A 23,564-nucleotide genomic window follows, 5' to 3' on the forward strand; every position below is an offset into this window, starting at 1 on the left:
AAAAAAGAGACAGATACAAAATTGTTGTCTGCAATAATCAAAAGGTTTTAAACTCCTAATAAATTGAACATTTATTTCCATTTAATGCCTAGTATCACTTAATTTTAACAATTTATCTTTTGTTGACCAGTAAACAGCCTTCTGAAAGTGCTTTTATAATAAATTTCCATAACGGGAATCTAAAGTCTTTCATGGATTAAAAAAAATCTGCACACTTATTTTTAGCCAAAGAGTTAAGAAAGGGTTAGGATGGGAATGTACTTGTCAGAGTGGGGACCCTGGACTCAGAAATCTTTTATTCTCTGCTGCTGCACAGTTGAAAAAAATCTCTTCCAATTTCTGTATGTTGCCTGGGGGTGTGTGTGTGTGTGTGTGTGTGTGTGTGTGTGTGTGTGTGTGTGTCCGTATATACATACTTTAGTCTGAAATTTCCCTGCATTCAAGACTTTACATTCTACATATAAAAGGTTATGTTTTGACACATTTCATAAACTGGAAACTCTATAAAATGAGAGAAACTTAAATATGAGAGAGAAATGTACCATCTAAAAATCTGGTCAGTCCTTTGGAGTTTACTATAATGAGATCTGACCTATGTAAGGTTTCTAAAGAATTGCTGAGACACTGCAATGAAAAATGAATACCTGACAGGCTTTGCAAGTGGTAATGTTACCTCTACTCTCAGATGGAAAGTTGGGCAATCAGGTAACAGGTAAAGTGTTTCTGCTCAAGGTTTAGGCAGCCGGCAAGCTGCTAGGAAAAGGATTTCTTAACCCAGAGATATTCCTTTGAACAGTATTAAAAAGCAGAAGTTACCCGCTCTTAACATTATTTGTTTCCTAAATACTCTGTCTCAATATTCTGTGCCAGGCAGGAATTAACGCTGATGTTGCTTATTCACTGTTAGCAATAACAATGAGGGACTCAATAGTTCTTTGCTTTTCATGTTCTTCGTATCTTCTATCCTTAGAAAGAGCCCCAAATGTTAAGAGTTAATTTATTTTCTAGATTAAAGCAACTATTTACTAGTTAGATATCTATTACTAGATATCGCTACTGACCTAACAGAAACAAAATGATTATAAAGAATACTATAAGCAACTGTATACTAACAGATTAGATAAATGAGATGAAATGGATAAATTCCTGGAAAGACACAAAGTACCAAAACTGAATCAAGAAGAGATAGAAAATCTGAATAGATCTACAGAATGGGAATGAAAGAAAAGAGAATGAATTAGCAATTTTAAAACTACCCTCAAAGAAAAGCCTACAACCAGATGATTTTGGTGAATTCTACCAAATATTTAAACAAGAATACTAATTCTTCAAAAACTGCTCAAAAGAAGAAAAAGGGACTCTTCCCAAATCATTCTATGAGGCCAGCATTAATTTGACACCAAAACCAGACAAAGACATCATAAGGAAACTACAGACCAATCTCTTATGAATACCGACTCAAAAATCCTCAACAAAATACCAGCAAATTGAATTCAGCAACATATAAAAAGGATTATACACCACGACCAAATGGTATTTATTCCAGGAATGCAAAATGGATTTAACGTCTCCCAAAATCAATTAATGTAATATACCATAGCACTAGAGTAAAGGACAAAATCCACAAAATACAACACTTTTTCATGATCAAAACACTCAACAAACTAGGAATATAAGGAAACTTCCCCAACTTGATAAAGGGCATCTATGAAAAACTCACAGCTCACATCATACTTAATGGTGAAAGACTTAATGCTTTCCCTTTAAGATCAGGAACAAAACAAGGATATCTGCTCTTGCCACTTCTATGAAACACTGTACTGGAGATTTTAGCCAAGGTAAATAGAGAAGAAAAAGAAATAAAAGACATTCAGATTGGAGAAGAAGTAAAATTATCTCTATTTGCAAATGACATGATCTTGTATATAGGAAATCATAAGTAATCCACTAAAAAAATACTAAAACCAATAATAATAAACAAGTTCAGTAAGGTTGCTGGGTACAAGATTAATATACAAACATCAACTGTAATTCTATATACTAGCAGTAAACAATACAAAAATGAAATTAGGAAAACAATTCTCTTTACAGTTGCATTAAAAAATATTTAGGGATAAATTTAACAAAGAACTGCATAACTTTGTAAGTGAAAACTATGAACATCACCGAAAGAATTTAAAGACCTAAATAAATGGAAAGACATTCCATGCTCACAGATTAGAAAACTTAATATTGTTAGGATTGCAGTACTCTCTGAATTGACCTGATTCATTGCTATCCTTATCCAAATCTCAGCTGCCTTTTCTGCAGAAATTGACAAGCTAATGCTGGAAATTCAAGAGACCCATAATAGCCAAGACAATCTTGAAAAAGTTGGAATACTCACACTTCCTGATTTCAAAACTTAGTACAGAGCTACAGTAATCAACACACTGTGTAACTGGCATAAAGACAGACATACAGACCAATGGAACAGAATTCAGTTCAGAAAGAAACCCTTATATTTATGGTCAACTGATTTTCAACAAGGGTGCCAAGACAATTCAAAGGGGGAAATAAACAGTATTTTCAAGAAATGGGACTGTGACAACTGGACATTCACATGCAACTAAATGAAGTGGGACTCCTACCTCACACCATATACAAAGATTAACTCGAAATGAATCAAAGACCTAAATGTAAAAGCTAAAACTATAAAACTCTTAGAAGAAAACAGAAGTATATCTTCATGATCTTAAATTAGGCAATGGTTTCTTAGTTGTGACACCAAATATACAAGCAACAAAAGAAAAAAATAAATTGGACTTCATAAAAATTAAAACCTTTCGTGATTCAAAAGACACCATAAGTAAAGTGAAAAAGCAACCCACAGACTAGGAGAAATTTGATAAGGGATGTATATCCAGAATATATAAAGAACTCTTAGAAATCAAGAACACCACAAATAACCCAATTAAAAAATGGGCAAAGGATCTAAATAGGTGTTTCTCTAAAGAAGACAGACAAATAAAAACTACCATTAGATGCATTTCACACCCACTCAGATGACTAAATTCAAAAAGACAGATATAACAAGTGTTGACAAGGATGCAGAGGAACTGGAATCCTCATACACCAATGATGGGATTTTAAAATGGTACAGCAGTTTTGTTTATTTTATTATTTTTAGTTTAAAAATTTTTTTATTTTATATTGGAGTATAGTTGCTTAACAATATTGTGTTAGTTTCAAGTGTACAGCAAAGTGATTCAGTTGTACATATACATGCATCTATTCTTTTTCAAATTCTTTTCCCATTTAGGTTATTACAGAATATTGAGCAGCGTTCCCTGTGCTATACAGTAGGTCCTTGTTGGTTATCTATTTTAAACATAGCAGCGTGTACATGTCAATCCCAAACTCCCAATCTATCTTCTCCCCCCACCCTTCCCCCTGGTAACCATAAGTTTGTTCTCTAAGTCTGTAAGTCTATTTTGTAAATAATTTCATTTGTATCAATTTTTTTTTTAGATTCCATATAAGCTATATCATACGATATTTGTCTTTCTCTGTCTGACTTACTTCACTTAGTATGATAATCTCCAGGTCCACCGTGTTGCTGCAAATGGCATTATTTCATTCTTTTTAATGGCTAAGTAATATTCCATAGTATATATGTAAAATGGTACAGCAGTTTTGGAAAAATTTGGCAGTTTCTCAAAAAAATATTAAGCCTAGAGTTACTATATGACCCACAATTTCACTCCTGGGTTTATACTCAAGAGAAATGAAAATATATAGTCATACGAAAACTTGTCTCAATGTTCACAGTAGTATTACTCACTATAGCCAAAAAGTGGAAACAACCCAAATGTCCCTCAAATGATGAATGGATAAATACAGTGTGGTATATCTATAAAATGTAGTATTATTTCTCAAAAAAAAGGAAAGAAGTACTGATGCATGCAGCAAATGAATGAACCTTGATAATATTATGCTAGGTGAAATAAGTCAATCATAAAAGACCACAAAGTGTATAATTCCATTTATATGAAATGCCTAGAATAGGTGAATTTATACAGATAGAAAATAGATTAGTGGCTACTTATGACTGGGAGGTTTGCAGGGAAATGGGGACTGACTGCCATGGGGTGATGAAAAATGTCTAATATTGAATGCAATGATGGTTGTAAAACTCTGAATACACCAAAATCCACTGAATTGTATACAAAGGGTGAACTAGATGGTATGTGAACTATACCTCAATAAAACTGTTTAAAAAATGCTAGGAATAGAAGTAAAGGATCTACTAACTTGTACCAAAGGGTAGAAGAGTATATAATTTCACAGTTGGCAAACCTAAACAAAAACTATTCTATAAATATCATGAATCCTCCAAGGACAAAATTTCCTGCAGATACTTATCTCCAATCAAAAACTTTAATTATTTCTCAAATTACAGACCGCATTCCTAATTCCAGATAGCTGCCTTCAAAAACATGCAAAAAACAGACTATAAACAAATAACATATCAAGAACAGAAAAAAAAAAAAGGGAATTCCCTGGCGGTCCAGTCGTTAGGACTCTGCACTTTCACTGCCAAGGGCCTGGGTTCAATCGCTGGTCAGGGAACTGAGATCCCGCAAGCCACGCAGCGAGACTGAAAAAAAAAAAAAAAAACCCCAGGAAAAAAATATCCTCTAAATATACATGTTCTGGTCAACCACTGCTCATATATAAACAGCAGCACATTACTGAATACATTTTATGAAGTAAATGAGATGTTTTTCTTTGGTGTGATTTTTTTTCTGAATGGACTCCAAAGAGCGTAAGCCTTCCACAGAAATGCTCTCTAAATGTTCTTTTTTTTTTTAAAATAAATTTATTTATTTATTTTTAGCTGCATCGGGTCTTCGTTGCTGCATGCAGGCTTTCTCTAGTTGCGGTGAGCAGGGGCTACTCTTCATTGTGGTGTGCAGGTTTCCCATTGCAGTAGCTTCTCTTGTTGCAGCACACGGGCTCTAGGTGTGCAGGCTTCAGTAGTTGTGGTGCGCGGGCTCAGTAGTTGTGGCACACGGGCTTAGTTGCTCCGTGGCATGTGGGATCTTCCCGGACCAGGGCTCGAACCCATGTCCCCTGCATTGGCAGGCAGATTCTTAACCACTGCACCACCAGAGAAGTCTCTCTCTAAGTGTTCTTGTTTCTGTTAGGGCTTCCTAGCTCTATTATCAGAGAACACGCCTGGAAGGCTCACTCTTTAAAAACTGGGCAGGCTGCCTGTGGAAGACAGGTGTTTAATTCAAGGTCAGCAAGCCTTATCTAGTCCTTCTGCCTCAAAGTCCTGCCAAGGCTATGCAGACAATATGGATGATGCCTACTTTAAGTGGAGATTTAATGATACAACTGTAAACAAGCAGAAAAAGTACAGCAGTCCCATGGCACCCACGGGGGATTGGTTCCAGAACCCCCCCAGATTCTCAAGTCCCTTATCTGAAATGGTGTGGTACAGTCAGACCCCTGCATCTGCGGATACGGAGAGCTGGCTGTGTATGAGGACTGAGTCTTCTACTGAATGATTTCAGTTGTGAAACTCTCCTACAATGATTTGCTGTTGATAGTTATTCATGCAATTACTATCCTCTCATAGTTTAAGATTTTTGAAATTAATAGTGTTTCTCAATGCTCCTCTAACTTGTTTTCCATCCTTTGTCATTACTTTAAAAAATTATTTACCACTGTCAAAACGTTTCACATGGCATCTCTGGAATTAAAATCTCCCTACAAAGCTCAAAAGAGCTTCTTAAACTTGCTATGTGGAAATTCATGCTTTTGTAGAACCATAAAACATTGATATTTTCTAACAGAAGATATAAATATGCAACATGAAATCACAGCCAAGAACATGTATCCATGAAAAACAAACAAACCAAGCTGCTGAATTAGATATGACTGGATGTTAGCAAGATTTCTGTTAATTTTTGTTGGGTATGTCTTCATTGATTTTGTTGTCTAAATAGCAGCAGATGCCAAAAGTTTGAAATTATATACTTGGGAAACATGGATAATACAGGACAATTTTATTTAAAGGCTTAGCTTTTTATTTGAATTAGGAAAAGACCACTTTTATTGCTAGAGTTTGTCCAAGTCTAAGAGTACAACCAGTATTCAGGAGACTAGTTGAACTATTGCTCTGAGACAACTGCAGAAGCTGGGATGAAGAGGTATATATAATGACACTGGGGCCAGTCCTGCAGAGAAAGCTTACCACACAGGGCCACGCTGTGTGAGGCAGGAGTGAAATGGAACACTAGGGGCAGATCCACTAAAGGAAACTATACATTCAAGTTTACCCAATGCTGACAACTATACAATCTCTCAAGGATTATATGAAAAATCAGATGTTTTCATTTGAAAGTTTACAGTTTGATTCTTCTCAAACTTTTCCCAACATACGAAAGGAAAACAGTAAACCAGCCAGCTGCTACCACAAAATAGTATCTCTCGAACCACGAAACAACAGCAGAGTTACCACAACATGTCCATGTCAACCACCTACTAAACCATTTGGTTAGCTTAATCTAAGGCTATCTTTCCCTTAGGATCAAACAGGAAAGCCCACAACATTCCGGTATTCCAGTCTGGATCACAAGAGTATTGCTTCTATTAACTTTGAATTTACTTCAGAGTTTATTGCTCGGATAGAAAAAGGTTGATCCAAGCATTACAACGAACAACGCTGAAGCATTTGAACTATAGTGGAAAGACACTGGGCTGAGTGTCAGGAGATGGGGGTTCTTTGCCTTGTTTTCTTCATAGATATTTGGTAACTTTAAAAAAGTTTTTTTAAATTTTATTTAAAAATTTTTTTAAATTTTATATTGGAGTATAGTTGATTAACAATGATGTGTTAGTTACAGGTGTACAGCAAAGTGATTCAGTTATACCCATACAAGTATCCATTCTTTTTCAAATTCTTTTCCCATTTAGGTTATTATAGAATATTGAGCTGAGTTCCCTGAGCTATACAGCAGGTCCTTGTTGGTTATCTATTTTAAATATAGTAGTGTGTACATGTCAATCCCAAACTCCCAATCTATCCCCGTCCCACACTGATATTTGATAACTTTTAAAGATACCCAATATGTCTCAAAAAGTGTTTGATTCCAATTCAGATCCTGGAGCCAGAACACCTTGGTTCAAATTCTGACTTCATTATTTACTAGTTGTGTGACCTGGGTAAAGATATTTATCCTCTCTGTCCTTATTTATAAAATGGAGATAATAAATAGTATCTTCCACAGAGGACTATTATGAGGATTAATAAATTAGTATGTATAAAGTACTTAGAACAGTGCTTGACCTATAGTAAACATTAAGCATTAGTAGTAGCAAACACATATATTGATAATATGATCCTTCCCTAATACTCTGTTCTACACATTGGTAAAGGGTCGTATGCACGTGTAAATAAGCAGATTGGTTCTGGCTATCTGTTAATTCTCAGAATTTTCAAGCATCTTTGGGAGTTGATGTCAAATTACCAAGAGCAATGACTCACTAAACTGAGTAGCAAACAATAGCAGAGTTAATTTGACTCTAAGACTCCTATAAGCAATTATTTATATTCTTGAAAAGTACAGATCTGAGTAAAAGGTCTCTGTAAATAAGGCAGTGGTTTTATAGGATTCTTATAGATTCATGAAGGACATGAGCAAAGGGCTGGAGAACCCATCTCACTTTGGTGCTAGGACCTTACAGTCTTATACTTCCTAAGTCCATGGAGGTGGCAAGTAAGTAAAGAGAAGAGGGCCAAGGAAGGACCACTAATACACGCTTTACCTCCTCTGATACCAGCCAGTGTCATTGAAGTGTAGAAGGCTTATCAAAGCATTCCAAAGTATTAATATAAAAAGGTAAGAGGAAACCATTCACAGAAAAGTTATCATCTTGAAATACGTGGGAAGGCAATAAATACATAAATAACTATAGTTAACTTTTGAGCTCAATCTTGCTTCAATGCAAAAATTGGCCAAAATATTTCTATTTATTATTTTAAAGCATTGCTTACAGAAGTGAACTGACTGTACTATTTTATAGTCATATATTAAAATGTTAAGTTCTTCTTCTGATAGAGAACTTTCATTAAACTTCATTTTAGTCAGTGATTTGCTTTATTCATTTAATAAAATGTTATGCTTCCTGTTTGAAAGCAACAACAATGATAAATGCTATCTCCCTAGTCTGGAACTTAAAACACTTAATATAAACACTTAGAGCCTGGGTCTGACTTCCTTAGAAGGCAGTATTAAATGATCTAAGTATAAAGTATGACTGTTTCCCCTATAAACTAGAACCAGTGTTCACTGGATTAAAAGTAAGCATTTTACTTAATTCCCAAAAAAAGGTGTTTAGGACAAGGCATTTCAATTACTGAATTAAAATTCCAAAATAAACTGTGACTAGTAGAGATTGTGGGATAATTATTATAGTGTCATCTCATATAAAACTGTCCTTGATGTTCACACTGTTAAACTACCTTATGAAGTCTTTCTGGTACCACTGGATTTAGCCCAAGATAACCTTACAGCAAATGCTATTTAATATTGACAGTAAATCATATTTAATGCTAGTCATAAAGCAGAGAGACAATAACTCACTGAATGAACTGAGATTTTCTTGTATCTTTTTTAGATGAAATCATGAATATCCAGTGCTATGTCTGTTAATTTGCCTTATACTATAAGAAATATATAGATTCTATTCCATTATAATTATTTCTAAGAAAATGTCCAATCTTTTCACTACCTGAAAATATTATCTAATAAGCACATGGCCGACTTTCTATGTCTTAGAAAAAAAGATCTTTATGTAACAAAAACATTTTCATTACAAAGTTATTTATAAATTGTTGATAACAGTAGGTATTAAGCCTCAATTTTTTAGAGTACATAATCTCTCCTGATTATGAAAGATTTGTCAGTCATTTTTTAGTTAATAGTGTTACAAGTTTTATAAATCTTCTGTAAAAAAAAATTTTTTTTCTTTTTGAGACAGTGTAGCCAAACATAAACATATGCACAAAAGCTAGCCTAGTCAAACTTCCCTGTTTGCTGGGACAGTCCCAGTTTACGTTTGCTTCAATATAACTATTAAGCCTGCACCCTCTTTTACTCTGTGGTCTCAGTTTTGATGATAAAATTTAAAGTTAGCCTAAGACTGGCCTTCTTAAGAACTGTACTCTGAGTCTTAAAAAGCTCCTAAGCACTGTCCTGATCTCATGAGTGTGAATATGCCTAATTACATACTGACATGATAATCTAAAAACCAAGGAAAATGTGGTGACATGTATTTTGTACAGAGCTAAAGGTTCCTCCTCTTTATTAACTACACAAACTAATTTTCAAAAACAAATTATTATGTTTACCAAAGGATCTAATTTCTAAGACCCACAACAAGCTAGACACAGGATGACTGTGAATTAAGTTATTTAAAGGAGAATAGATTTTTAAAAGTCAAATCAACAGTGAACCGAATGCCCCTTGAATATTTTTAAGACTAACCCTATTTTATATAATCCACTGTTTGACTCTACTAGTGATGATAAGTAGATGGGGCAGGGTACTGCCAATTCTTGGTCCTGAACCACATCTACACCAGAAAACCATGTTCTGGAAAATCTCTCGTATCAGGCACTTAATTTAGTTGAGTGAAATAAAAATGTTAGTAAAACCCTGAAACTCCTTTTAAGAAGGCCTATTTGTACCTGACTATGCTCCTGGATTGGGTTCTAAAACTGCATGAGATCTGAGACAAAGTCTTACTTAATTCTGTACCCTCCATGTTGCTTAGTGTATTGTATTATATTGTACTTAGATCACTCAAATACTTGATGAGCTGAAATGTAGCAAGGAATATGTAATGCTTTTCCCTTTGTCCTGTTCTTAAATGTGACCCATGGGAAAGCAACTCCATTCTTTCTCTCATTCAAGAAATATGTATTGAACACCTATTATGTGCTAAGAACTAGCAATACAGAAGTGAACATGATCAAGTTCCTGTTCTCATGGAGCTTGCCTTCTTGAGAGGTATCTCTTAAACTGCAGGTTTAAAACCCATTAAAGAATCCTAAAATCATTTCAGTGGGTTGCACCAGCATTATTTTAAATGAATGAAACATAATGCAATAGAACTTATCAGAGGACATCACACACAGCAAGGTGTTTCCTGAACATCTGGTTTCAGTTACATGAGTGTATAATAAATATTATGTAAAATGTATATTTTAGTTGGTCCAGGATAAAATTGAGAAACAGTTCTAGCAGGTTCCCCTAAATTGCATCTCAATTTAAATCTCATTTAAAAGTTTTACTTACCTACGAAGCTATAAATAAAGCAAGTTAGACAACTTTGATTCAATACAATGTATGTGCCAGGGACTCTGACAGGCACCGGGGGTACAAGGGTGATTAACTCACAGTGCTTGTCCATAAGAAACTCAGTAAGAATGTAAACAGTCAGTCAAAATTTGACAAATATGTGTGTAATAAATTAATAACTCATTTTTTGGGTTACTCTAACACATGCTTTCACTTATTCTTTCATAATAACAGTCCACATAAAATATGTAAATCACTTTTGGGATATTCAAGCAAGTAATTTGTGCCCAAGGCCACATAATGAGTGGCTAAACTGTAAACAGAGCCCAGGTTTCTTAGCCTTCACCTGGTGCTTTTTTTAAATCACATGACTACTTCCTAATAGTCTCATGTGGCTTTGATTTTCTTTACATGATCTTGAAGTATCCTGAAACTTCAGAATAAGATGGAGATCAATACTATTAGTTCATTATTTTTCCTTAAATGTGAAATTATGGTGACCTATCATGTACCGTCGCAAGTAAAAAGAAATAGCCATCACTTACTCTTTGCCTAAATGCCATATGACATGCCTACCTTATTACTAGTTTAGTAATGTAGAGACCTCCTATTCTGGGAACTAACCCTCAAATCTGAAGGAGTGGGAAAGTCTAGAAGATACGTTCCTTCTGGAAACTAGAATTTCGACTGTACTTCAACCAGACAACTCTTTTTATACTATTCAGTAGACTAGAATACACACAGCAGATTATACTGAGAACTGCTGGAGACAATTAACATGTTAACTTTATCTGGTGGTTCATTTAACTTAGTGTTGGGCAGTGAGCTAGAAATTATAATTACACTATGGTATACAAACCAATCTCAAGCTAAGTTGTTTATTTTTAGTTTCCACAAATATTTAAAGACATATAAATTAGATCCGTTAAGTTCATCTGGCAGAAAGGCTGAAGACCAGCTGTCAACTCTAACACACAAAGGGAAAAAAAAGGCTATACAATTAACCCCAACTTTATACAACTTTATACATATGATGGAGATCTTGGAGATGGTGTCAAATGTACAAAAGCCCACATTTTTTTAAATCTAAATTTACTATTAATTTTTTTATACAATTTTTAAAAGGTTGCTTTCCATTTACAGTTGTTATAAAATACTGGCTATATTCCCCATGTTGTACAATACGTCCTTGAGCCTATCTTACACTCAGTAGTGTGTACCCACCCCCGCACTCCTCTTTTCCGCACCCCTGCAAACTGGTAACCACTAGTTTGCTATCTATTCTACAACAGCCTGCTTTTAATGTTTCAATCTGGGGAGCACTTTGTTCTGTGTACTAACACTCCTTTAGATAAAGTGAAGAAATTCCAAAACTCGAGTTATTAAGTGTAGCAACGGCTGAAAGTATACAAACGGAAGCTCATTTAGCTTCTACAATCCCGCAAATAACAACACTAGCAATAACAATAGCTAACACTTTCTAGTGCTTATCATGTGCCAGGTATCATTCTATGCATTTTACATAAATTGACTCATATGATCCTTAAAAAAACCCTATGAGCTAGGTACAGTACTATACCCATTTTATTTTATTTTTAAATTTTTTGGCCGTGCTGCCTGGCATGTGGGATCTTAGCTCCCCGACCAGGGATCGAACCAGCACCCCCTGCATTGGAAGCTTGGAGTCTTAACCACTGGACTGCCAGGTAAGTCCTATTCCCATTTTAGAAAGAAATAGAAGCACAGAGGAGTTAAGTAATTTTCCTAAAGTCACACAGCTAAAAAGGAGGAGGTAGAATACAAATCCATGCAGCCTGATGCCAGGCTAAACCACAAAAAACTGCATTTCATTACTTCCAATAACAGATTCCACACAGTAAGCGTGACCAAGGAGAAGGTAGAGAAGGCGTGACCGAGGAGAAGGCAGGCCTGTCTCAGCCCTGACTCTTTCTCACATCGATACTCTTGTTCTGAACCAGTGTGGATGCTTTAGGACTCTCACTTGCCACCTGACTGGCTAGCGAGACCCGTCAAGCCACCAGAGCAAAGCAGGTCCCCGGAGGTGAGCAGCCAGGCACAGGGTTGAAACCCAAAGCCACTGCAGGTGTCCAGCAGCATGCTTCTCCATCCTGCAAGTAGCAGCAATGAACAAGAGGACACAGTGGAGGAAGAAACTGTTTCAGGACGACAAGTCCCAGGGGAACTTCAGGTAAGTCCAACAAACCTTTTTAAAGTGATTACTATGTTCCAAGCTCTGGGAATAAAAAGAAGAGTAACACACCATCTCTGCCCTCAAGCTCACTGCAGAGTGAAGAACTTATAAACAGAGATAATAAGGACTGGAAAATATTACAGCATATTCATATGCTGACTGGAATGACAGTAGAGGGGGAAAAACTGAGAGAGAACAGAAGAAAAGCAAAGTCCTTGCATAGGAGAGCATGGGCTTCAGCACACAGTGGAAGGTTTGACCTCAGGCAGGGACACTGGCAATTCATTCCCTTTCCATGTAATAGGAGGGAGGTGAACAGTGGTGGTGGAAGGATGAGAAAATTCTCTTCTATCGTTTTTTTTTTTTTTTAAATTTAAGTGAAATAAGCAGTGAAGCCATCAGCTGACAGCAAGGAATGTGGGGAGAGAGTATGAAATACTGTAGCTGTCTTGGAGAGTGGGAAAGTCAGTTGACCACAGAAATAAGGAAGCATTGCCAGATGGCACTTAGGGTCCTCTTGGGGTTTGTGGTCATGATTTTAAAGTGAGATTAGTCTGTATGGTTGTATATTTTTCTCTAGCTGCATTTGTCTGCTGAGGTGTAGAGTACATGGAGAGTTCAATTTAACTACATTTGCCAGACAAATATGACAGAGGGAATGATTAAAATGGTAGACTACAAAATCTAACTTAGATGGCAGGGGGAGAGCAAGGGAGTGATTATTTTAAGGAACTGACTCACGTGATAGTCGGGGGTGGCAAGTGTGAAATTTGCAGGGCAGGAGAGCAGTCAGGAAAGGCAGGGAAGAGGTGATGTTACAGCTCGGCTGGCGGCAGAATTCCTTCTTCCTTACGGGACCACAGTCTTTTCTTTTAAGATCTTCAACTGATTGGATGAGGCCCACCCACATTATGGAGGATAATCTGCTTTACTCAGTCTCCTGATTTAAATATTAATCACATCTAAAAACTATCTTTATAGCAACATCTAGACTGCTGTTTGACTGAAAACTGGGTACTCTGCCCTAGCCGTGCTGACCCATAAAATTGGCCATCAGACGACCATTTACAGAAAAGGTTTAGGATGTAGGGGATTTTAAAAATCACTACCCATTCATGAGTTCCAAAGAGCACAGTTAAAGTTAGTTTAGGAATGGGTGTAAGAGTAGAACAAATAAAAAGAGAAACACAGCACTTTCCAAGGATGAGGGCTGCTATATGGTGGTTAAGGGCACAGATTTTAGTGTCAGAGCTCTTTGTTCAAGACTGCTCTATCACTTATGGCATGATTCTGAGCACATTCTTCAACTAAGTCCCGGTTTCATCATTTTTTAAAAAGGATATGAGGGAATGGCTTATTGCAATGGCTGGCATACAGAAAACATTCAAAAATGTTAGCTCTAATTTTTTTTTAAAGGTTTATTTATTTATTTATTTATTTTTAATTTATTTATTTTTGGCTGTGTTGGGTCTTAGTTGCGGCATGTGGAATCTTCGTTGAGGCATGTGGGATCTTTCGCTGTGGCACGCAGGGCTCTTTGTTGTGGTGCGCGGGCTTCTCTCTACTTGTGGCGTACATGTTTCTCTCTCGAGTTGTGGCACGCAGGCTCCAGGGCACATGGGCTCTGTAGTTGTGGCGCCCGGGTTCCAGAGCGCGTGGGCTGTGTAGTTTGCGGCACGCAGGCTCTAGTTGAGGTGCGTGAGCTCAGGCTTAGTTGTCCCGCGGCATGTGGGATCTTAGTTCCCCGACCAGGGATCAAACCCCTGTGCCCTGCATTGTAAGGCGGGGTCTTTACCACTGGACCACCAGGGAAGTCCCATTAGCTCTTATTATTATGAGAAAAGACTCAATATTGTAAATCTATCAATTCTCCCCCAAAATTATTCATAAATTTAATGTCATTACACTTAAATTTTCAATGACATTTTTTACAAATTGATTTTAAATTTTATTTGAAAAATAAATGTGTGGGAAAAAGAAAGAATTCTGAATGAGAATATGAGAAACTTATCACCAGTTATCAAAACACAGTAGAATACTGCAATTAAACAACTGTAATGGTGCAGGAAGTGGTAACTAAATAAATGAATAGTATAGAAAGTCAAGAAATAAACTTATATATCCATGATAATTTAAGACAGGATAAACGTGGCACGTACCTCCAATTAACATGGGGAACCATGGATCATTCATTAATTAGTACTGGTTTTCCACCTGGGAACAAACATGTAGATTATTTCTATAATTTTAGGCTAGGGGAAGCCTTTCTAGGGATGACATGAGACTGAAATGTCATAAAACAAGAAAATCTTGTGGGCTACTGAGTATACAGCTAAAAGAACTGAAAGCAGAGACTTGAACAGATTTATTTGTAGACCCATGTTCACAGCAGCATTATTTACAATAGCCAAAAGGTGGAAGCAAACAAGTGTCCATCAACAGATAAACGGATAAACAAAATGTGGAATATTATTCACCTTTAAGAAGGAAGGAAATTCTGACACATGCTACAACAGGGATGAAACATGAGGACACTATGCAAAGAAAAATAGGTCAGTTACAAAAAGACAAGTAATGTATGATTCCACTTATATGAGGCATCTAGTCAAATTCATAGAGAAAGAAAGTAGAATGGGAATAACCAGGGACTGAGGGGAAGGGGAAGTGGGAAATTGTTGTTTCATGGGTATAGTTTCACTTTTGCAAGATGAGAAAGTTCTGGAGATTGGCTGCACAACAATGTGTTATACACTGAACTACACAGCTAAAAATGGTTAAGACAGTAAATTTTATGTGTATTTTAACAAAATCAAAAAAAAAAAAAGACAAAAAAGTATGGAATTTTTTTCACAGCCTTACAAAGTACTTCTAAAAAAGAAAATGAGTAATAGCCATGAAAACTTTGGAATGATAATAAAGGGAAACTGGCCCAGCCATATACTAAGTATATTGTGAAATTATAATAATTAAAATAGTGTAGTAATCAGACTAGGATCAATCCTGTATGGGCAAGAATTTAGTATTATGATAAGGATGACATCACAATTTAGTGAGGAGAGACTTTTATTTCAAATAATGTGGGGTTAATTAGTTAATTTGAGTTATTGTTTTGGGGGTAGGGGACTATCACAGTCATACACCAAAATACATTCCAAATAAATCGAAACAAAATTATTTACATGTATCTTGTTTCCCTTTATTATTGTTCTGCCTTTCTCATAATTTAAGATTATTTTGGCAGTCTTCTCTTTATATTCTAGTAACCAACTGGGTGATACTTGAACAATAATCGTGCTTTGGAATTTAAATATTCTTATAGAAAATCTGACAGTCAACAAATGGAAAGTGTAAGTATAACCTGTCTTAAGAAAAATCCATTTAACAAAAGATTTCACCTAAAATAGTAGGCTCTCCTTAGTATTTAAAGTATTTAATTTATAAGTTTCACTAAATTCTATACTGTTAACTTTATTCATCATCACGTGACCTCAGGATCGATATACACTATACCACTGCAGTTTGAAGGGTCTGTAGTCATCAACATGCTTGGACCCTTAACATCGGAGTATTTGCCAATCATAAAAGATTCCCATACTTTACTTTCTGAATACAGCTGACCCTTGAACAACACGAGACCACGTAATACGTGGATTTTTTAAAATAAATATACAGTCAGCCCGCCGTATCCACAGGTTCCGCATCTGCGCACATGGAGGGTCAACCACAGGATTTGAGCATCTGCAGATTTTGGCATCTAGGGTGGATCCTGGAACCAATTCCCCCATGGATACTGAGGGATGACTGTACATCAAATTTTCCATTTTAAATTACTAGGTTAACATTTATTTCATGCCAAGTCAAGGGACTGCTAAAAGGGAACACTGAACATTTTTGGGTTTACAAAATACCTTTCACAGATGGTGTGGTAGGCAGAATGACTCCTTAAGATGTCCAGATCCTGCTCTCCAGAACCTGTGAATATGCTATATTACATGACAACGGGACTTTGCAGATGTAAGGTTACAGACTTTAAGATAGATACTACCCTGGAATATCTTCGTGGGTCTCATCTAATTATAAGAGCCCTTAAAAGCAGAGAACTTTTGCTGGATGGAGGTAGGAGACATGTGGGAGAAGGGAGGCCAGAGATATGTGAAGTGTGAGAAGGACTCAATGCATTATTGCCGGTTTGAGGATGAAGAATGCAAGAGGCTTTAAGCATCTGAGAGAGGCTTGGCTGACAAAACAACAAGGAATGGGACCTCAGGCCTACAACTGCAAGCAACTGAATCCTGGGAACAATCTAACGGGCTTGGCAGCAGATGTGTCCCCATAGCCTAGGCCAGCTGACACCTTGCTTTCAAGCCTTGTGAGATCTGGAGCAAAGGAACCAGCCTAGTCCACCTGAATGTCTGACCTACAGAAGTGTGAGAGAATAAATCTGCATTATTTTAAACCACTAAGTTTTGGGCAATTTGTTATTGCGGGAATATAAAACAAATATATAGAGGGACTGGATTCTTTTATACACTAAACCAAAAAAAAAAAAAAAAAAAGAAAGAAAGAAAAGAAAAAGAGATAACATAGGAGGGCAGATTTATGACTGTCCCCCTTTTTTTTTTTAGCTAGACTCACGGGTCACTGTTTCTATGTCAAGTGGTAGGAAAGTCACTGGCCCAAGAAGCATACTTGGTACAAGAAAGTTAAGACTAGTTCCTATTAACTAGTTAAATCTTATTAAAATTCAGGAACTGACAATGTTTTTGAAGGGATTATCTTCCAAGGAGTGACTAAAATCCAAGTTCAAAGAATAAACAGATTAAGAACATTTCTTCAGTCTAGTTACACAGTGTTAAAAAAACAAAAATCAAAAACACAACAAAAAAACAATGTCAAAGAAGAATAATTGATGTTATTTTGCTATCCTATTTCCCTTCTTGGTCCAATAAAGCTAAAATCCTGCAATAAACTAAGTAAAAGTACAAGGAAAAAAACCCAGAAATAGGTATGTGACACAGGGAGAAGAGGGACCAGATGACCTTTTCATGCCATTTAAGTACTAGCACCATTCCCGATAAAACTGCCTAGTTAAAATCCCATTCATTTGGTAAGTATTTACTTGCAGAACACATTCTAGTGGCAGGCCCTGTTCTAAACACTGGTGGTAGTACGATGCTGTCAAGGAACTTACAGTTTAGTGGGATGCACAGAATTATAATACATGCAGTGATTGAGACACGTAGAAAGTACAACTAGGGCACAGATGTCAAGCCAAGTCTGATGAATAAAGGCTAAGCTACAGCTACAAGGAGCAGGGGGTTACAGCTGATCAACGCTGGAAGAGGACATTCCAGACAGAATGATCAGCATGTGTAAGAGAACCTGGGTACAGTACAGCTTATTCGGATAACGTAAAAATTTCATCGTGTGAGCATAAAGAGTGTATGTTGGGGGGAGGGGAGACAGTGGGGGATTGGTAGGAAATGGGCCTTTAACAAGAAATGGGGTGGGGCTGGGGGGGGTTCGGTAGAATAACGGGGAAGGGCCTGAAGTCAGGAAAGGAGAAAAGGGAAAAAAGTTTGTTCCTGGACATGTTGATTTAATGATATTATGGAATCACTTAGGTGAAAAGTATATTTAAATGAGTCTGAAACTCTTTCAGGAAGTCTGAATTAGACCTACAGATGTACGGTAAGTCAGACTGTGTCACACCTGCATGGCCTCACACTCTCTAGGAGTGTAATGCAGACAGGAGGATCAAAAGAATGGAGTCCAGACAAAAACTGCCTCATTTGAAGAGTCCTAGAAATTGTTTCTTTTCTATTAAGACTCTGAAGATGTACAGGTACTATTTAACAATAGGAAAAAAATTGTTTATGGAATGAATCTACAAACATCATCATATTACTGCATATTTTTACTTTATAAAAATTCCTTAGTAGCACAAAATCCATATCTATGACACATGAAGACTTTGTGCTAAAGTGACTATACCAGAGACTGGCCCAGCAAGTGAAACTAATCTGAATCACCTGCTTTACTATGTATGCCAGTAAGTTAGCAATATGTGAATAACCTCATTCCCAAGACTTGGAAAATAACTCCAGGACATGTTTTATTGGTGGTAGATTACCCCAAAGTACAGAGAGGAACATAATCACTGAGAAGGCAGCAAGCAATAATTAAGCAGCACTCTGTAAGATTAAGTAACCTTTTGAGGATTATACTATTTCTTCATGAGAAGAAAGTTAATTCAAATGACCCTGATACAATTATTTTCATGTATGTGGCAGAGTTATGGGAGAAAAGAAATGGTGAGCAGCTCCCAATCTACTGAACAGGAAAAATACAGTCACCTAGAGCAGGCAACAGTCTCACAGAGAAAGAGGTACAAGGATACACCACAAGAGGTCCCTAGAAACAGTGGTTATAAGTGCAAATCAAAGGCTGATTTTCATGTTTACGAAGTCTGGACTAGACAGATAGTTGATGTACTAGGCCTGTACAGACAGACCACAGCAATCCTCATCAAAGTCATTTATGATGAATAGGAAGTACTACCAAAGATAAAAGGAATTTGCCCTTGACATCAAGCAAAAATGTTTCAAAAACCAAAACTGACTTGAGAAAAATGAGTATAATAGATACAAATTTGTACCTCAACCCACTGGTCTTAATTCTAAAACGTAACTCTGATCACATTGTTCCTCACCACAAAAACTTTAAATGGTTCCCCCTGGCTCACAGACCACCCCCTCAGCCCCAAACCAATAAAAATTCTAATCAAACTGAAAGTTTTGTCTCCTTTCATGTGTCCTACACTCTAGCCATACTGGATTTCCCAAATCCAACCTATGCTTTCCTACTCCTGCCACTCTGTTCATGCTGAATGTTCCCTGCCTGTGGAAATCCTACCAATCCTTCAGGTTTTGCCCCCTTTATCTTTCAGCATTCCCTGATCCTACAAGCACACTCAGTCTTCTTTACATCTTGTTCTGCTCTTATCAAAAGCATGGTATTCTGTTTTGGATTGTTACTACTGTTGTAACTCCCCTATGACTTTCTAAATTCCTTAAAGAAAAAAGGATAATTAATTAATTTTTGTGACTTCTACAGGGTCCTAACTAAATAATTGTAGGTTGCTGAGTTAGTGACACAAAACACTGACAGACCGAAAGCCCTTAAAAGAACATATAAAAGCAAGTTTATTAGAAGTCTAATAATTCAGCTAGTTACCATTCTGCTAAACATTCACATGCTCCTTCTCCTCCTGCTGACACAGGAATTATTCAGTAGAGAAAATAATGAAACAGACTGTGGTCTAGAAATTCTAGATCCTATTCATAGTTACCTGGGAAGGTTTAACCTACCCTGTTCTCTGTTTCCTTTGTAACTACCTACTTTACAAAAGTGATGTGAAGAATAAGATCTTTGTTACCCAGTTAATATTTTTTAAATCTTTCAGGACACTCCTCCCTTTAAAATATACTGGTTTTAATATCATCTCTAGCTTTTCCTACGTTTACCACATGGCAATGATTTTTGTGATTCACAGAATACCTAAAGTGTAAAAAAGGCCATTATAAGCCAAAGAATGTATTTTCAGTTTTATTAAAAAAGCAAACACTCTCTTCCTCTACTTTCACAGACTCCTTTTAGGCTATGAAACCGTGGTCCTCTGGCCATCGCATAATCGTAATTTCTAAAGAGGTTTAATAATGTAGAAGAAAAGGGATATTGTGCTCTCAAGAGCAGAATATATCCTGAGGGACAGAGAGTTTGTAACAATCTTCATGAATAAACAAGAAACCAAATTCAGATCTCTGGGGGCGGGGTGGGGAGGCAGGTAAACAGAAACAATAAAAGAGCAATAAAAATTCTTGGAAAATAAAGGCATCCACAGCTATCCACAAAAAGTTTTACTCTAGAGAATTATTTACTCTAGAGAATTATTACTCTAGAGGATTACAGTCTTCTCTGTAACTTTTTCTATCATGTGCCACTTTTCTCAGTACGTTAACCCATCTCCTTTCACCTCCCAAGTTTATATGTGAACTCAACAGAGATCTGATCTCAAATCTCAAGCAGTCCTTATGGCCTCACTTAATTCCCAGATTGTGGCATGGGAATCCCTTTCTACCCAAGATGTTACACTGTAAATTTAAAAACTTAAAAACAATACAAGGGAGTAAAAATTTTAGATCTATGAATGAGAACCGAGACTCCTGACCGCCAGTATTTTTGCTCTTCTGTATCTTTAAGACAACAAAAACAATGTTGGGGACTTTTTCATCTGTCAATCCACTTAACAAGAAATTTTAAACATCGCAGGTAGAAGGGACCCCTTATGAAACAAAAACTAATCAACCGAAAGCAAACAAACACAAGCACGCATCTAACTGCAACAGTAACTGTGTACTGGGTATTTCAATGGCAATTATAAGGCAAACCAATCCTCGGACTCAATTCTGTGTGCTCACAGTACTCCAAAGTTAGATGACAACAAACAAGTTCTTCCCGTCACTCTCCTGTGGTCACGTCAGATACCTGTTGCATCACCTGGAAAGTGGTCTCCAGAATCTAGGAAAGGAGCACCACCATGATCCCTAAATAATTCAGCTAGGCTATTTTCTGGATAAATTTTAGCCTCATTGATTTTAATGAGGTTGCCTTGGAGGCAAGGGTGTCTTGGCTGCTGTTCACCTTTAAAGAGACTCTATAACACAGACATCACAAGCGGTGACTTTGTGGACTTAGAAGGAAGAGCTTGGGAGTTTTTGAAGTCTTGGGCTGGTTTGGCAGAGCAGGCAGTCGGCGTGGGAGAAGCGGGGCTGCCCCGGAGTCCGGGTGGTGGAGTGGGAAGTCCGACCCGCGACCCAAGCTTCGCGGAAGGGACAAGAGGGTCGGGCCCAGCCCAGGGTCCGGGCCAATTCGGGGCACGCGAAAGATTCAAGGCGAACCGAGTCTTGGCCAAAGCCCCGGGGCAGACTGGGCAACGCTAACAAGCGCGTCGACGTTTACAGGGATTAAAAAATAATACTCCCCTCCCCCCACCCCAGAGAACCAAGCGGGAGGCAGCGACGCGAGGTAGGAAGCGCGTGGGGCCGGGTCCGAGCCGACCGGCGAGAGGATGCGGGCCTGGGCCGGGCTCCGGCCGCTGGGGCCGTACTCACCATGTCGTACACGTTGAGCACCACTAACTGGTTAGCCCCCATCCTCCTCCCGGCGGCCGCCGCCTCGCCCTCCAGCTGCTTCGTCTCCGCGGGGCCGAGGCCGCTCTCACCCCCGCGGACGCCTCAGGGGGCCGGAGCCGGGCACTAAGCGCACAGCGCGGCCCGCGGCAGCCGGGGCGGGAACATCGGGAAGCGACTCGTTCCCGGGCGCCGCCAACTAGACACTCTGCGCCGACCGGGCCGGACCGCAGGCGGCCCGCTCCGGCTCAGGCGCCTCCCCCGGCGGCAGACACGTGGGGGGAAGGCGGGGCCCAAGTGAGGGGCGGGCGCCAGACCCCCGGGGGCGGGGCCGGCCGGCCGGCGCCTGGGCTGGGCCCGCCTGCGCTCTAGCCTCCACTGCCGCGCTCGTACCTAAGATGGCGCAGCCTCGGTGCCTCTCGGCCCGGGAGGAGCGGGTTCCCAGAAAGACTACAGTTCCCAGCATGCAGTGAGGAAGCGCAGAGGCGGAGTCTTAACTGCGGTCGTTCCTCGCGGCGTGTTGCCAGCCGTCGACTACAGTTCCCAGCATGCTGCGGGGGCCCGGTGCTTCGGGCCTGGCCTCCCCGGGAGACTACAGCTCCCAGCATGCAGTGCTTGCGGTCTGCGCCCCAGCACTTGCCCTATGCTCTTGCGGCTGGTGCGGTCTTCTACCTGCCTTACCTCTCCGCTGTTGCTGCGGTTAGTTTCTGTTGCGTTTAACTCGATGAAGCCGTCGGAATGTGGCAGAAGACCATATTGATGACGCTGTTTTCCAAATCTCTCCTCATTATTATTATTATTATTAATTAATTAATTATTCTTTTGCAAGGGGAGGGGTGGGGAAATACAGGGAGGCGGGTTATTGGTGGGGGAAGGGGTGTAACATGCATCCAGTTAATCCTCAGTGTGGAATTTTACATTTTACGAAAGTATCCTGCTGAGATGGGAAGAGAGTACAGTACTCATAGATTAGCACAATCCTGGGACGCAGTATGTGATTTTGCATTCGTTCAAAAAATATTTATGTGCCTGCCCTTTGCCAGGCCGTGATGTAGGCCCTGGGGAATATAGAAATGAACAGGAGGGAGGACAAACAAAATATCGGTGATATGTGCTTTGTAGAGAGTTAAAATAGGATGAAGTGATTGAGAGTAAGCTTAGATTGGCTGCAGTGTGAAGGTCTAGGTGACGAGGTGATGTTTAAGCTCAGATCCGAATGACAAAAAGCCAGCCCTGCAAAGCTAATTGATTCAACCAATTAAGAAGCTATTCCACAAGTGCACGCCAAAAGGTGGCTTGGATATTGGGGGTAGTGGGTAACACTGAAGAAGTTAATTTGGAATATTTTGGAAGTAGACTCTACAGCAGGGGTTTCCCCCGCCCCCCCCCCCCAACACACACACACACACACACACACACACACACACACACACAGCAGGAGCTGAGCAGCAAGAGAGGGAAGCTTCATCTGCCGCTCCCCATCGCTGGCACTACTGCATCAACCATTCCCCCCGCCCCACGACCCCCTTGAAAAATTATCTTCCACGAAACTGGTCCCTGGTGCCAGAAAGGTTGGGGACCGCTGCTCTACAGGACTTGCTAATGGATTGGATGTTGAGTTTGTTAGGGAGAGAACACTCAAGGATAATTTTTAGATTTTTGACTTCAGAAATTGTGTGGATGGTGGTGCCATTCATAAGATGTGAAAATTGTGAAGAACAGGTTGGGAAGAGGGAAATCAAGAGTTTTGGTTTGGTCTTGTTAAGTTGGAGATATCATTTAGACCTCCATGATGTCAAGTAGGCA

General features: G+C 38.6%; 2 protein-coding genes across 5 annotated transcripts in view; both read right to left on the reverse strand.

The window, feature by feature from the left end:
• The window catches only part of DESI2 (desumoylating isopeptidase 2), a 41,639-nt gene extending 19,477 nt beyond the window's left edge, over positions 1-22,162 (reverse strand). The window contains exons 1-2 of one of the 4 annotated variants that reach the window (XM_082341849.1): positions 21,741-22,142; positions 14,727-14,781 (exon numbers count right to left, since the gene is read on the reverse strand). Coding sequence is in view for 3 of the 4 variants with exons in the window: in XM_082341851.1 (XP_082197977.1) it covers positions 21,741-21,782 (42 nt within the window). In the remaining variant the exon portion in view is untranslated. Of the gene's footprint in view, positions 1-14,726; positions 14,782-21,740 lie in introns of all 4 variants that reach the window. The other 3 variants (XM_082341851.1, XM_082341848.1, XM_082341852.1) reach the window with 3 other exon arrangements.
• CATSPERE (catsper channel auxiliary subunit epsilon) overlaps positions 1-23,564 on the reverse strand; it is a 422,009-nt gene that overhangs the window by 120,681 nt on the left and 277,764 nt on the right. The window lies entirely within an intron of this gene.

The sequence above is a fragment of the Balaenoptera borealis genome (genome assembly GCF_965194805.1).
Source record: "Balaenoptera borealis genome assembly, chromosome: 1".
Taxonomy (NCBI): Eukaryota; Metazoa; Chordata; class Mammalia; order Artiodactyla; family Balaenopteridae; genus Balaenoptera; species Balaenoptera borealis.